At 36.8% G+C, this 17129-nt stretch overlaps 1 protein-coding gene across 1 annotated transcript; it reads right to left on the bottom strand.

Moving 5' to 3' along the window:
• Nucleotides 1-4766: 4766 nt before the first annotated feature.
• Nucleotides 4767-14187, bottom strand: LOC131803404 (uncharacterized). The gene is made up of 2 exons (XM_059124690.1): nt 13918-14187; nt 4767-5673 (listed from the first exon to the last, which is right to left on the bottom strand). The coding sequence occupies exons 1-2, from the start codon at nt 13926-13928 to the stop codon at nt 4767-4769; spliced, it is 918 nt and encodes a 305-aa protein (XP_058980673.1). The 5' UTR covers nt 13929-14187.
• Nucleotides 14188-17129: the final 2942 nt, after the last annotated feature.

Below are 17129 nucleotides of genomic sequence, written 5' to 3' on the forward strand. Positions count from 1 at the left end.
CTTGCCTTTCAGTTATTTGTTCGGCTGTCATCATTCATATTCGTCATTTGAGTGCCAACACCCCAACCACCACCACCACCGCACTGCCATTGTCATTACCCTTGAAGGTCCTTTTGACAAACACTACATCTAATGCGTGTTGATATTGTTGTACTTACTGGCGTTGTTGTTGTCGTTGTTTGTCCAAAGTTTTTGTATTCGGGCCCCGGGGCATTATGTGACGCCTTGATGACGAATTATATTTACTTTTGAAAAACGTTTTGTATCGTCAAGTGTCATTTGCAACACCCTTAAATTTTTGAAATTGAAAACAAAACAAAACGACAACTTGCAAAGAACTCGTAATGTAAATGTCGCATTTTATATCTGAGCAGAAATTGCGATTGCTGAAAAGGTGGATTTTTGGAGTGATTAGATGCAAATAAAGCATATATGTTGAAATGAGAGCCTTTGAGTTCCTTTTTCTTCTTCTACATATATATATTTGATATATATAGAAAATCTAAACCCTATTATTATTTTATTCTCCATCATGAAGAGGAGGGTATATTAAATTTATCATTCCGTTTGTAACACATCCAAATAATTGTCGTAGACCCTATAAAGTAGAAACATTCGTGATTAGCGTCTTCCTCTCTAACTCTCCCACTCTTTCTCTCTCGCTCTCTCTGTTGAAATCGAGATACAGCCCATATTTGACGTTGAGCTATGAAATTTGGCATAATAGTTTGGGTCTAGGATGATGGGTCCAGGTTTTCGTATTATTCCCATATAACGGTGCCTCCCAAAATTCAGTTATTAATAGCATCTATTTCCTGCGACTAAACATTATCTATATTTGTCTACGTTCTCCTATAACCTCCATATAACGATTCCTCCGGTTGTTCGGTATTTTGACGATTTAAGCCTCACAGCCTCAGCCTTACGGCTACGAGGTTCGTTTGTTACGTCAAATCGTGCCTCATCGATATAATGGTTCTAGACCTTAGGTCTCCTTGGACCAAATCCGTTCGAGGACATATGGAGCCGATATCGGGGTATCCTTACGCCCGTCCGTCCGCCTGCCTGCCTCGTTCGTACGATAACTCTCGAAGGGAGTATCCAATTTGATCTAAACTTGGTACATCATCATCATCGTTTGTTACGGCCAAATCGTGCCTAATCGAAATAATGGTTCTAGACCCTAGGTTTCTTTGGACCAAATCCGTTTGAGGACATTTGGAGCCTTTATCGAATGTCCGTACGTCCGTCCATCCGTCTGTCTGCCTGGAGCGCACGATAACTCTCGAAGGGAGTATTCAATTTAGGCCTAACTTGGTACATCATAATATTATTATCATACTTAGATCGAGTTCGGAAATGGACAATGCCGGTCCGCTCCTTCCCCACAAAATGTCAAAAATAATTTTCCATATAGAACAAGATTTTGTGCAACCTTTAGAAATATTAATATTTTGGTTAGTGCAAGGTCAGGTGCAGAAATGGATAACTTCGGTCCACTTCATCAAGTACCTCCCCTACAAAGGTTCCAAACTTGGAATAATTATAACTCTTATAATATGTAAAAATTTCACACATTTCAATATTTTTCCCAATGGAATATATCGGTCCATACCTTCCGATGCCTTCCCACAAAACTTAAAAATTTTGAATAGGCATGAAGCTCGTAAAAACCAGAAATTACCAACCGATTCCTTTCAATCTTGGTACATCTGATTAAATCTAAATTGTGAAGGTGGCATATATCGGCTTCTTATAAAATGTAAAACAAGAGTCCGATTATATTGAAATTCCGCACATTTAAATATTTTTATTAACACATGATCTGAGGTGAATATGGTAGATATCGCCCACTCATTCTGGCTCCCACTCATTCTGGAACCTTTTAAACTCGGTACATGTGACTACTTCTATGAACATAAGATCTGTTGCGAAGATGGTAGAATCCGCTCACTGCATCTGGTACCTTCCTCACAGAGGGTAAAAATTTTAAATAATCAAAACGATAATAAAATTCGAATTCTCTCCAATTCTCTTAAAATTTCACATCCCAATTTTTCGACTAACATAGGATCTGGTGTTAAGATGGATTATATAGGTTCACTCCTTACGGAACCTTCCCCAACTATGTGACAAAATTTTGAATATTTATATATCTCATAACATGGGAAACAAATTAGAAAGTTTTTAAAAACGTGGTTAATGTAAATAGTTATCTTACCCAGAGATCTGTCGTGAATATGAACATTATCGGACCACTCTTTCTGGTACATCCCTCTCAAAGGATCAACATTTTGAAAAACATTGGGATTTAGCCAGAGTATTTTGCAACAACAATAATTATGAGCCTTATAGCATGCGAAAGAAGTCAGCGATTTTTTGCAAACTTGGTGCATCGCAATATTCAGCGTTGGTGGCAAACATGAGCATCTCATCCTATCACTTTCTACTCTCTCCTTTATATTCCCTTACAAGAGCACCCTGCATTTATATTGGATTGTGTGATCATCATAACAATGTCGAGACAATTTTTGGACCTAGTGTCTTTGTGCATTTGTTTGTAACATAGAGAAGGCAGCGAGATAGACCCCTAGTTCCTTTGGATGATCTGTTCCTTTTGGATTCTGTCCTTGTTTTTTTTTTGTAATTTTTTTTGTAAACAAAGTACGGGTCGCAATTACTGCCCGATTAAGATGAACATTTCTCCAAATAATTTATTTGTGAAAATCAGGAGATCAAAGCGCAATGACTGCAACCTGCCACACACCTACTTCACTAGTACTGTTCGACAGCCTCGAAGATAGTTCACTATAACCTCAGTGATGAAATATGTTCGGTGTTATGGAATGATTGAGAATTATTTCTTCACATTTTTGCATTTGTTTCTAATATGAAGAAGGCAGCGAGATAGACTCATAGTTACTTTTGAAGATCTTCATAGAATCACTTTCTGAGCCGATTTATGCATGTCAGTCTGTCCGTCCGTCTATGTATTCTTGTGAACCAAGGACGAACTCTATTCAAATTGGTGATAATCGGATCAGATTTAGATATAGCTCCCACATATCTCCAACCGATTTCGTGTTAATTGTGACCGAATGGCCAATATCAGTCCTGAATTTTGTATCATCCAACCGAATTCAGCCTAGAAGCAAGTACGTCAAATTTGGTGAAAATAGTTTCAGATATAGCTCCAATATATATGTTTCATCCGATTTGCTGTTTAAGTCCCTCGAATTCGTAATATGCACCACATAAGAATGATGTTTGTTTTCAGATATCAGATACAGCCCAGAAATACCTCTGCTAAGTTGTATAAAGATCGATTCTGATTAGGACATAGCTTCATATATATCTTCATCCGAATTCTGGTAAATTGTGGTCATTCCAAATGACCATGGCACATGCGACCGAATTCAGTCTAGAAGAAGTAAAGTGAAATTTGGTTCAGATATAGCTATAGCTCACATATATAGGTTTCATCCGATTTGGTGTATAAAACCCTCATATTCGTAATATGTATTCGACAACAATGATATTTAGTAGCAGATAACTTAAAGAGCTCGGAAATACCTTTGCCAAATTTTATCGGATTTGGATATAGCTCCCATATATATCCATAATCCGATTTCAGGTTTATTGTGCAAATAATTGCTAATATCAGCTCAAATGGACAGAATTTTGCTTCTTCCAACGGATTTCGGCCTAAAAGCAAGTGCTTTAATTTTGGGTTATAAATGGTTCAGATGTAGCTTCTATTTATATATATATGTTTCATCCGATTTGGTGACTTTAACACCAACCACCTCACATGCGTAATATGCAGTCCACAATAATAATGTTTGATACCAGGCATCAAATAGTGGTCGAAAATACATCTGCCAAATTTTATCGAGATCGGTTCAGATTTTTATATAGCTTCAATATACATCTTTATCCAATTTTACAGTTATTGCTCACCCTATATGTAATATCCGCCCAAATTTATTAGACTTCTCATATTCAAGCGAATTGTACCATTCGGCGAAACTCGGTCCGGTATATATTGCTCCAATATATAGTTTTTAATATAATCCTTATCGAAGTCATATCATGCGCTGTAAAGCAATGTTATTTGGATCATAGTTGGTATGATCTACCTCACTTAAATTACCAAAATAAAGTTTTTTTGTTACAGGTGTTCTACTAAATATGCATAGTGGTGTAGGGTAAATTACAGTCAGCCTCGCACTACTTTTGACCTTTCCTTACTTTTTTAATTTTCAATTTGTACATTAAGAGCTTAAACTCTTTGTACATTCGCGGGAGTTGGCCGTGGAGAATGGACTGTAGCGGTGTAAATATTTGCGGTGGTAACTCTTGTGATTGTAATTGATATTTAGAAAAGAAAAGGCAATTGATTTTTTTAAGCGGTGGAGCAAATAGAATTTTATTCTTGTTCTGAACGGTTTGACTGCTTTAATCCAAGTAATAAAAAATGGCTGTGCAGATTGTGCATCAGACATTTTATAAATATGTAACAAAAGGTATTGAATACAAGAAATGGTAGCCTGAACCATTGAGTGAAAACTTAAAGGGTTTTAAGGTTGCCATATTTTGACGGTTATCTCACGTTTAGATTTGAATTCAATGTGATTTATACTTAAGCTATTTTAAATGCAATTATAATTCAAGATATTTAAACGATTTGCTTGGAGTTCATTATACTTAATACTACGTTGTTGAACGCGGTTCAACATACCGCCCCCTTTTGCTGGACTGCAACTTCAAACTTGGCAGCTTCCGGATATGATCCAACCGAAGGCTGAACTTTGGGCAATTGGCATGTTGGTTGTGGTTTGAATTAGGCCGGCTCTTAGAATTTTTGGAATTTGATCGTTTGCTATCATGATTTCTATATTGATAGGGTTAAAGAAATGTGGATCTGCCAGATCCGTTAGGTGGTTGTATATTGATAGGTGCTTTTTATCTTTCGTCGATTCCGGGGTGCTAATGTGCAATGGATTTTGGACTTCGCCAGTGATGTGTATTTTAACGGACTCGTCATGGAAAGATTGCAAGTTTATGGCAGTAAAAGTCTTTCCAGCCCTCTGTGTAAGTGGTAACTGAAGTCGCTCCACCAATTTGGTTGAAATTGCAGTTTGCGTTGATCCTGAGTTCATCAGCAATCGGACTTTGTCGCAACCTTCTACAGTAATCACCTTTGCAAGAACTGTGGGTAAAAACACATGCGATTTGGTTCGAGAACTTAGTCTGTCACTAACGTTGGAGTGACGGCGTTGCGTTGATGTTGAAGTAGATCGTTTTGATGTGTGGGCTGATGGACGGTTTTGTTGTTTCGCTGGACGACTTTGTTGGTTTTTGGCGGTTGGAGGTTCAAGGCTGCAACTTCGTGATGATGAGCGGTTTTTTGGGGTCGATTTGGAGGAGGAATGATTGTTGGGTTTAGCATCGATGTGTAGCAAGGTATGATGACCCTTATGACATACCATGCAAGTTTTACGGCTTGGGCACCATTCGCGGGTATGAGCCGTACACAGACAATTGAAGCAAAAACCTTTTTGACGTGCCTCATGTCGACGTTTTGTAACGCTCATATTTTGGAAAGTAAGGCATGATTTTATAAAGTGCCTCTCGTGGCAGATACGGCATTTGGGCAAGCTAGAAACGTTACTGAAATGTAAAAGGTTATTAAATTTGTGAGCAAGGGGGAAAAGTTAACAATTGGGGAGAATGCATAATTTTACAAGTGGGCGTACTATGATCCCGTTTTGCGTGCGAATTTCTGCTACACGAACCCTTGAATCTTTTCCGGCAAACACTCTAACCACGCGTCCAAGTCGCCATTCCGTCGGGGGAAGATTATCTTCTTTGATGACGACGAAATTATCTGGGGCAAGATCTCGTTGCGTTCGTTTCCATTTGTATCTACGTTGAAGATTTGTTATATACTCGTTCTTCCAGCGTTTGGCAAAGTGTGATTGGAGAGTTTTTAATCGTTGCCATCGATTCATCAGAGATAAATTATCAGAGGATGGTTCAGGAGTCGCAATAAGAGGAGCTCCTCTAAGTAGGTGGCCAGGAGTCAGCGGTACTAACTCGCTAGGCTCTTCATTCAACGGTGACAATGGTCGAGAATTTAGAATACTCTCAATTCTGATTAGTAATGTGGAAAACTCTTCATATGTATATTTCAGTTTTCCCGCTACCTTCTTTAAATGGGCTTTCATACTTTTAACGGCAGCTTCCCATAAGCCACCCATATGTGGGGCGTGAGGCGGTATAAAGTGCCAAGTGAAACCATGGATGTTGTATTTTGAGACTAAATGTTCTTCAGCGGAGCGTAGAAAAGTCTTATAGTCTTTAGCTAACGAACGACTGGCACCAACAAAGTTGGTTCCATTGTCTGAAAATATTTGTTTAGGAAGGCCTCGTCGGCCAACAAATCGACTGAATGTTGCCAAAAAGGCTTCAGCAGACAAATCGGAGCAGACTTCTAAATGAATTGCTCGTGTCGACAGGCAGACAAAAATTGCGGCATAGCCTTTGTGCAGTCTTGCATTTCGAAGGCGTGAGGTTTTGAGGTCGAAAGGACCGGCAAAATCAAGACCTGTATTGGTAAAGGGGAGGGAAAAGGTACAACGCTCAAGGGGTAAGGCGGCCATAATTTGGTTTTGAATGTGATGTTTGTAGATGGTACATGTTCGACAATTATGAATGCATGAACGAACGGCACTTTTCAATCGGATTATATAAAACTCTTGTCGAATTGCCCGTATCATTAGCTGATGTTCAGCATGAAGTAGCAAAGTGTGTGTGAATTCAATCAGCAACTTGCAAAATCTTGACTTTTCCGGGAGGATAATCGGATGTCGTTCATTGTACCGTGCATCAGAATTGGCCAAGCGACCATTTACTCTCAGTAACATATTTTCATCTAGAGTAGGATTCAAGGTTAATAGTCTGCTCTTAGTTGGTATTGGTTGGTTTGAGACGAGTGCCTGATATTCCCATGGGTAATGTATCCTTTGTGCCAATCGTATGAGGTAGTATTTGACGAAGGATATTTCATGTGCAAGTAAAATGTTTTTTCGCAATCCAGATGGGTTATTTCGGCGACACCCATTTATGAAGCGAAATGCATAAGCAAAGACTCGTAGGACTCGGTTGAGTGATGAGAAATCTTCTAGGAGATCATCTTCAACAACTTGGGCGTGCATGGCAAATACCTTCTTTTCAAGTTCTGGTTCTTTGAGAGAGGCGGGTTTTGGCCAGTGTTGTGGTTCCTTTGCTAACCAATGTGGTCCATTCCACCAAAGACTACATGCTTGAAGTTCTTCAGCTGTACAGCCTCGAGTGCCAAGATCCGCAGGATTATCAGCGGATGCAACATGTCTCCAGTTTGCATTTCCCACATTATCGAGAATTTCAGACACTTTATTGGCCACAAAGGTCTTCCAGTAAAAAGGCGGTTTGCTAATCCACGATAGGGTGATTGTTGAGTCAGTCCACAAGAATATTTCGGGAGAGGAAAGCTCCAAATTTTGACAAACAGATTTTAAAAGTTTGGATAACATCGCTGCTCCACATAATTCTAACCTCGGTAGGCTCACAGTTTTTAATGGAGCTACTTTGCTCTTGGAAACAAGAAGATTGGTATAAGTAATATTTTTTGAGGATTTAACACGTATATACAAACATGCACAATATGCCTTCTCTGAGGCATCACAAAAACCGTGAATTTGAATTTCAGTCTCGGATGAAAAATGTACCCAACGAGGAATTTTAATATTCTCGATGTCCGCAAATTTGGAAATAAAGGCATTCCACTTTTCGAAGGAATGTGTTGTTACTTCTTCATCCCAATTAGTCCCATCAATCCAAAGTTGTTGCATTAAAACTTTCGCGACTACAATTATGGGTGTTAACCAACCAGCAGGATCGAACAATTTTGCAACGATTGACAAAACTTTACGTTTTGTTATGGCAACAGTGGGTAAATCGAAATGTGTCACCTTATAGAAGAAATAATCATATTTGGCATTCCATTGAATACCCAAAGTTTTTGTTTCACTGACATCTTCTAATCGTAAGAAATCTTCGCTAAGAAGATCCTCCGGGGGAAGATTCAGGAGTATTTGAGGATGGTTTGACGTAATTTTCTTCAAAGGAAATCCAGCGGATTTTAACAAGTCAATTACCTCATGCAGATAGGACTTTGCTTCAGTTAACGAATGTGCTCCCGATAGTATGTCATCCACGTAAATCTGACTCTTGAGAATGTTCGATGCCGTTGGATGTGAGTGTTTATTGTCATCGCTAAGTTGGAGCAAAGTTCGTATCGCCAGGTATGGTGCACAATTTACCCCAAAAGTAACAGTTTTTAAACAGTAGTCTTCAACTTTTTCTAACGGAGAAGACCGAAACAGAATTCGTTGAAATTGTTGATCTTTCTCATGCACAAATATTTGGCGGTACATTTTTTGTATGTCGCCATTGAAAACATATTTGAAGAATCTCCAGCGTAAAACAACGTTAGTGAGTTCATTTTGTAGTGTGGGACCAGTATAAAGTATGTCATTTAGTGAAACCCCGTTGTCTGTTCTTTTAGATGCGTTAAATACGACTCTTACTTTCGTTGAAGTTCTATCGGGCTTTACGACAGCATGATGTGGCAAGTAGTATGAACGAAAATGGAGATTTTCAGAAATCTCAAATTTTGTGGTTAACTCCATATGACCCAAAGTAACATATTCAGAAAGTACTTTATTGTATTCTCCTGCTAGATCTGGATTCTTTTCTAGCGTCTTCTCTATCCTTAGGTATTGACCCATAGCGGCAGATCTAGAAGAACCGAGATATTTGTCCGATGGTAAGTCCTGTTTGAATGGTAACCTTACCACATATCTACCATCTGATCTTCGTTGAACAGTTCTTTTATAAAATTCCTCGCACCAGATATCAGATGCTGACAAAGTTTTTTCGTTGGAAATATTTTCTATTTCCCAGAATTTTCTTAGCTCCTCACTCAGTGGATCATATGTGGCCGTCCAGGAGGCAAATGAAGCAATAAGCTGGCAATTTGGTTTCCCACTGACTATCCATCCGAATTCGGTACATTGTGCCAACAGATTTCCAGAAATATTTTTCTTTAATCCTGGTTTTATAATGCTCGGCAATATGTCACTACCAATAAGCATGTCGATGGGAGCTGGTTTGAAAAATTTGGGATCAGCCAACTCTAATCTCTTTAAAGTTGTGAAGTCGGATATTACGGTAGGGGAGGCTGGCATTAAATGATTTAGATTCGAAACAACAATTGCGGAAGTAGCTATCTTAAAGTCTGACTTTCTGGACTTTAGAGTTACTTGACAACTTTTTGACGAATTTTCAAGAAGAGTTCCGCCAAGACCTGAAATCTTTGTGAATGATTTCTTAGTCGGAATGTCAAACCGATTTATTATTCGACTAGAAATGAATGTTTCTTGTGACCCTTGATCAATAAATGCCCGAATTGTAAACAAAAAGCCTTGGTGTTCTAGATCAATTAATGCAGTTGGCAAAACGGTTCTTTCTCCAGATTGTGAGAAATGGGATTCAACATAGGACATTTCATTATAAGCGGAGGAGGCAGCTTCAGAAGTGGTCGGTTTTTCATCTTCAAATGTTTCAACAAGGTAAGCGGAGGCTGATTTTGGCTTTTGCCAATTTTGATTGGAGACATTTGAAACAATTATCTTCTTGTTGCTTTCATCAGGGTGTAATAAGGTGTGGTGAGATTGCCGACATGATTGACAGCGATGTTCACTTTTGCATTTTTTGGCAATATGACCATAGGAAAGACAATTTTCACAAATTTTATTATCGAACACAAATTTCCTTTTGTCTGAAAGAGGTCATGATCGGAATTTTGAACAATTTCTTAAAGGGTGGTTTTGTTTGCATACTTTACATGCTTTCGGAGAACCTTCCGTAGAAGTATTGTATGCGGAAACTTTCTGAGACGTGGATGAATGCGGTTTTCGTATATCAGAAACCGATTCAATCATATTTAAACGTTTGGTGATAAACTCATCTAATTGGTCCCATGAAGGCATTTCTTTATTGTTTGACAGAGAACTTTCCCATGCGGTTAAGGTATCTTCAGGTAATTTGGATGAGACCCAATATACTAAGATTGGATCCCAAGATATCACGGATATATTATAAGTACGCAGCACAGATAAACAATTATTAATTGTATACTGAAGATTTCTTAGGGATTTCTCTTTCTCTACCGACACATGTTCAATTTGAAATATTTTTCGCAATTGATGATTGATCAGAATACGCTTATTTTCAAAGCGTTGACGCAAAGCATTCCATGCCAGTTCGAAATTGTTATCCGTTAAGGAAAATCTTTTTACAATCATACTTGCTTCCCCTTTTGTTTTTGCCCGCAAGTGAAACAATTTTTGCGCAGGTGACAATTTGGTATGGTTTATATAAACGGCGGAAAACATATCCCTGAAACTTGGCCACTTATCGTAGCCACCACTGAAGAATTCAGTGTCACAAGGCGGTAGTTTCAATGAAAAAACTCTATCAGTGTGGGAAACATTTTCTTCTTTTGATATCGGTTCGGAATTCAGGAATTTTTGGTTCTCGATTTGAATTAAATCTAGAATTGAGGATTTACATTCTTTGTAAGATCGGCAGCACTCGGTAAATTTACCATGTATTTCCCCTCTAGCATCTTTAGTTACGGTGGGATCGGAAGAAGTCATTTCATTTTCATATATCTGAACAAGTTGACGCCACCGTCTTTCTAAGTCATCAAGTTCAACCTGAAGGCTAGAGGCAGTGTGGTCCTGAACGGGTATTTGAGCAAAATCAGCACAGAATGTGACCACTTGGTCTGAGAAAAATATAAATTTCTGAGGAGCGAGGTCACCCGCATTACCCATATTGGGAGAGGTCATAATGATTTTCGAAACAAAAAAATCTGGCAACTATAATTCTCAAAAGGATTTTACTCAATAAATTGAAGATTTTTCAACGATATAAAAATATTCTTTGTTGAATATTTAAAACTGAACAATCTGCAACGTTAAGCTTGAGAAAATAAATGAGGGATTTAAACCTCGTAATCGTCAACTGATGTTTGCCGTAGTTACAGTCTAAGCAAATATCGTGAAAATTTTGTCGAAGTTTAACGCAATGAGAAAAATGAATAATGGTTCGCTTGTAACAACCTTGCTATTAGAAAATCACCGATTCAGAAAACTCTAGAAAATTACAGAGAAACATCGAACTATATTAGTTGCACCCAGAAGTTTGCTTATGGACAAATGTAGACTTTGCTCTGAATTTGTGTATCAAGTTGTAAATAGAGATACAAATTCTCGATAATTTAAAATGATTGGTAATATTCTGAATGGAAAATAAACTTATTTTTCAGTTTACCTTGTTTATATTCGTATATCTTTCTAATTTTATTTCCCAATCGTTCAATTTCAGAGAATGGTCAAACTGCGCATGCGTTGGAAAAATAGTAACTCTTGTGGTCAACAGTAATACAGCCACACAAGAAGAATTTTTCTTTTAGATATGTTCTTCCTTCGTGATCGCTCTTCGTTTGAAACCGGAACGAGTATGATTTCAATATAAGTTTAGACACATAAATTCTCGCCTAAATTTTTAATTGTTTGAAAATGGAAAGCGTTTTAAATCAATCAACAATGTTTAAGCCAAATTGTATTTTAGATAATTTTTCTTGCATAACTCCTGGTTTAATGATTTAATGAAGGGATTGAAAGCTTGTTTGAAGCGATGTGTTTTTTTTTTTTTTTTTTTTTTTTTTTTTTTTGTATGCAGACAACTTTGATTTATCGAACTTACTCTAGCACAACGCTCGAACTAAATCAAAAACAGCTTTTCCAAAACTGTTCCAATATTTATTCAATTGACGTTAACCCAAACAAATTTTTCAAAATGGCAAGAATGAAGGGTTAAGTGATATATTTTGGTATCTTGCAATGCTAGTGTGCTAATTATTATGATTGTTGTTTACTTTTTTGACCTCTATTTTAAGAAGTTAAGTTATAATATTTCTGTTTAGATTCCTTGAGCAACGCTATAAGTCAGAAATATGTTGACTTTATGAGATTCTGTCTGTTGAAGCTTTGCAATATATTGCAATACAGATGACGTTTTTACTTGATTTACAAATTAAGGTTTTTTATATAGGTAAACAAACCCAGCTATGTAACAAATCGATCAATATTTAGAACTAGTGTGGAGATATAATGCACCAAATCTTTATTCGTTTTCAAAAGGTAAAGGCAAAGTATGTCAGAGAGCTTTAATGTTGGTAGAGCGTTGTTACTAACAGACAACTGGTAATAATATTTGTTTGCATATAAATAAACGTAGTAACGTCGTTGTTACTGTAAGTTAATGTCAAACGTAAATGAAAGGTAACTTCAAATGCTCCTACCTTACCTGTTATACTTCATAAATAGTGCATGAGAATGTAAACATCAAATTAACCAACTGTCATCTCTTTCCTCTTTTCTTTTTGCTATACTTTGCACCGTTTCTTTCGCAATAGGGAATCTGGTTGGTTGTTGTAAATTTTGAGTTGTTGTTATGCTTATTTTATGCTTGATTCGTGTTCTAAATGATATTTGTTTTTTCTTTATGTCCATATTAGCTTTATAAATTTTGTTTGACGTACCAGCATTCTTTATTAATTCTAATTTAATAAAATAAATTCTTTCTTGCCGACACTAAACGACTATCACTTGTCAAATAATATTTTAATTATTGTTCAACCTCTTTTGCAACCCACACTGACCATGTGGTTCAAGAAGAAATTCTGCTGGCTTTACAAGAGCTTAATGATACTACAAATATGAAATTGTTGTTGTAAAAAATGAGTACGCATGTGGTTACTGCAGCTGATGGGATAACATGTGCGCTCACTGATATGAGATCAATGCGTTTAGTTTTATTCCTCTGCTAAGGAATAACAACAATGTGATATCCAATCTGATGAATGTATGGAGAGCAATGACTGAGGCTTACTTAGCGACAGCGCTGTTGGGTATGGTGTTTAGTCGACAGAAGAGAAATGTATGTATGCGGTCTCCTTTAACAGCGACTGCGCCGTTTGATGTTAATGGCAACCAAAAATGAGTCTGGCGTACTTAACACTGTTACGTTCTCAGCGACTCTGTTTGTGTTTGCTGCTCTTAAAGGAAGAGAGTATGTCGTTTGGTACTTCTAACAGTCGCCGTACCAATTTTTATTTTTGATGATTAAGAGTATGAGTTTTTTTTACCTACAGATAGAGCAGTTGCCTAATTAAAGATTAATGCGTTTCAATTCCTCCAACAACCCAATATGTTGTTGGCTGTTGTTTATTGTCTTTCACTTTTTTCTTTTTATGTGCAAAGGTGCTGTTATCCGTAATGTAATGACGAAGCGAATATTTTAAAGCAAATTAGAGGAATTAGATGCTGCTGCTATTGAGTCTGTTTTCAGAGCTCGATAAAGAGACAGTAATAGCGAAAAGCCGTAGATGAATAAATGAAAAAAAGACTACAAGAACAACTCCTGTTGTGAAATGATCCACTGGGCAGCAATAAAATTATGAAGAGTATTTTGTTATATACAAGTGGATGCAATATATGTTGCGTAATTTAAGCGGATAAGCAAACTGAAATTATTTGGTTTGCTCTTTCAATTGTATTTGCGGATGTATTTTTTTTGCGGGCCAACTTGTATCTTTACAAAAAGAAAGTTGACTTCAGCGACTTGGACATTTGTGGTTATAAATTGTAACAATAGTTCAAACTCACTTTTTTGTGTGAATTCAAACATCAACAAGAAACAAAACCCTATGTGCTCACAAATTAATAACAATTTACATACCCTTTATCCATGTCTTAATGAACTTCTTCTCCAGGAAATCTTCGAGTAAAGCGGTGGACGTAATCCGGATAATTTAAAAAACTTTCCAATTCCTTAGAGGCTCGTGAGGACCATGTACATTCGCGGGAGTTGGCCGTGGAGAATGGACTGTAGCGGTGTAAATATTTGCGGTGGTAACTCTTGTGATTGTAATTGATATTTAGAAAAGAAAAGGCAATTGATTTTTTTAAGCGGTGGAGCAAATAGAATTTTATTCTTGTTCTGAACGGTTTGACTGCTTTAATCCAAGTAATAAAAAATGGCTGTGCAGATTGTGCATCAGACATTTTATAAATATGTAACAAAAGGTATTGAATACAAGAAATGGTAGCCTGAACCATTGAGTGAAAACTTAAAGGGTTTTAAGGTTGCCATATTTTGACGGTTATCTCACGTTTAGATTTGAATTCAATGTGATTTATACTTAAGCTATTTTAAATGCAATTATAATTCAAGATATTTAAACGATTTGCTTGGAGTTCATTATACTTAATACTACGTTGTTGAACGCGGTTCAACACTCTTGTAGGTCCTTTATATAGCCCTGCCTATGTACAAAGGAAACTCAATATTTTGAGATAAATTTCTAAAGACTTATTTTTTTTCTGCATTTGTACTTGTTTTTTATAATTTCCGAATAATGTTTTATCTTTTTATACCCTATACCATAATATGGAGGGTATATTAAGTTTGTCATTCCGCTTATAACACCTCGAAATATATATTTTAGAACCCACAAAGTTTATATATTCTTGATCAGCATAAAATTCTATGTCGATTGAACGATCACCGTCCGTCTGTGGAAATCACTCTAGCTTCCGAACGAATTGAAGTAAGTTGTAAAATTTTACTCAAATGTGTGTTTGGTCTGCAGGACTTTTGGTATTCAAAATTGGCTATATAGGTCTACGTTTAGGTATAGCCCTCATATAACGGTACCTCCCGTTATTCGGTATTTTGATGATTTTAGCGACATTATTTACCGGAATTGTTTCATATTTCGTGTGTGAATTTCCTAATAGGTACTACCGTATATGACAGAATATTGTCTATGCAGGTCCAGGTCTTCGTATAGCCCCTAAATATCGGTACTTCCCGGTTTTCGGTATTTTGATGATTTTAGCGACTTCATTTTCGGGAATGGTTTGAAATTTCGTATTTAAATTGCTTGATAGTTCTCATCAAGCAGCCTGTGACAGAAAATTGTCTAATCAGGTCTTCGTATAACCCCTTAATATCGGTACCTTCCTATATTCGGTATTTTGATGACTATAGCTACAACGGTACCTCCCGATTTTCGGTATTTTCATGATTTTAGCGACATTATTTGCCGGAATTTTTAAAATTTCGTATTTAAAGTTCGTAATGGCTACTACAGACTATGCCAAAAATTTTCTATGCAGGTCCAAGTCTTCGTATAGCCCCCATATAACGTACCTCCCGATAGTAGGTATTTTGACGATTCCAGCAACATTATTCGATTCCAGCAACATTATTACCTGTTGGAAGATTCTATTGGGTACTACAACCTAAGACAGAAAATTGTCTGTGCTAGTCCACGTCTTCGGTACCTCCCGATACTCCTCATTGTCATGATTTTTGAGACATTATTCACCGTAATTGTAACAAATTTCGTATTTGAAGTTCGTAATGGGCACTACAGCCTATTACAAAATATTTCGTATACAGGTCAACGTCTTCGTATAGTCCCCATATAACGGTTTTCATTTCAGTGGTAGATTTTGGATTTTTTTATGAAAATTTTCAATTTCCTTTGAAATGGTGGAGGATATTAAATGTTCGGCCCGGCCGAACCTAGCTTCTTTTTTCAAATTCGTTCTTAATGGTAAAGGGTATTCAAAATTCCGCACGGCTGAACTTATCTCTTTTTTACTGGTTTATTTTAGATTTCATCATGTCACCTCAACAACACCCTTTACCTTCCATCATACATTTGCAAAACAAATGTACACAAAACGTTTATGTGTGGCTTGGTAATTTTAGTGTTTTGATGTCTTTCGGTTATTAGATTAAAATTAGCCCAAAAGGCATATTTTGCACAAAAATTCATGAGCGCAACAATATTAACCCGCAGACAGGCTGTCAGTCAGTCAGCCAGTCATTTAAACAGTCATTGAAAAATTACATTTTCAAAGGAAAATATTTCAATTGCTTTGAATAAATATTTCTATGTAATTTGCTAGTCGTCGTTCGTTTGTCAGGGCTGTCTGACAAAGTCTAGTCCATCAGTCGTTTGTTCGGTCGCTTTTTCGTTTGTTTGACGACACACCTAAATGAAAACAATTATTAAACATTTTTAATTTAAAAACCATTTTTAAATATGCAAACTAAGTTAACAGCTAAATGCTGGAATAGAATTTTGTTCTGTTTTTGGATTTATGTGTGTGTGAGTGTGCGTTGCCGATGAATATGAATTGAGGTTAACAAATTTAAAGTGAAGCGATTAAAAGGGAAATTATGAACGATATGCTTGAAAAACAATTGAAATTGCTTCGAGAGACAAGAGGGATGGATACTCCAACCTTCTTCCCTTTTTGCAGAATGGTATTAGAAATTTTTTGTATTCAAAAAATGGGGTTTAGATGATGGATTGTAGATTATTTTAGGGTTTCAGTTCAAATTGCTTCGGATACCATTTCCTGTTATTAATTTATTTTAGAAACACCTCTCCTTCTCTTAGAGACTTATTATAATAAGAACATCTACGAAACAAGATCTTGGTTAACTGTCGACTCTACAACGTAGAATCGTAAACTTGGGGAGCATTTTTATCAGATTCTTCACTTGAATTTCAAATCATGCCCAATTGCGACTTTAAATATCCCATTTGTTTGCAACCTCCAAAACTTCATACCCCATTTCCCCATCCCTCGCTTAGCATTCTAACCCTTCCGATGAAATTATCAACAAAATACCGCAATAAAAACAATTTGCATTTCAACCAAATTGCATTTATGAACCTCATTCCCGAAACCACTCTGTAAAAGGTTTGCTGAATGCATTCGCCCATTAACGGATAAGTGAATGATGCAGTGTTATGTTGCAACTAAATGCAATTGGAATTTAATTGAGTGCAACAGCCTAAACATATGCAATAAAATATGATGTCCTAACAGGCTGTTAACATATGCAATGACTTTCCGGCAGACAAT

Source organism: Musca domestica, unplaced genomic scaffold, assembly GCF_030504385.1.
Source record: "Musca domestica strain aabys unplaced genomic scaffold, Musca_domestica.polishedcontigs.V.1.1 3, whole genome shotgun sequence".
Taxonomy (NCBI): Eukaryota; Metazoa; Arthropoda; class Insecta; order Diptera; family Muscidae; genus Musca; species Musca domestica.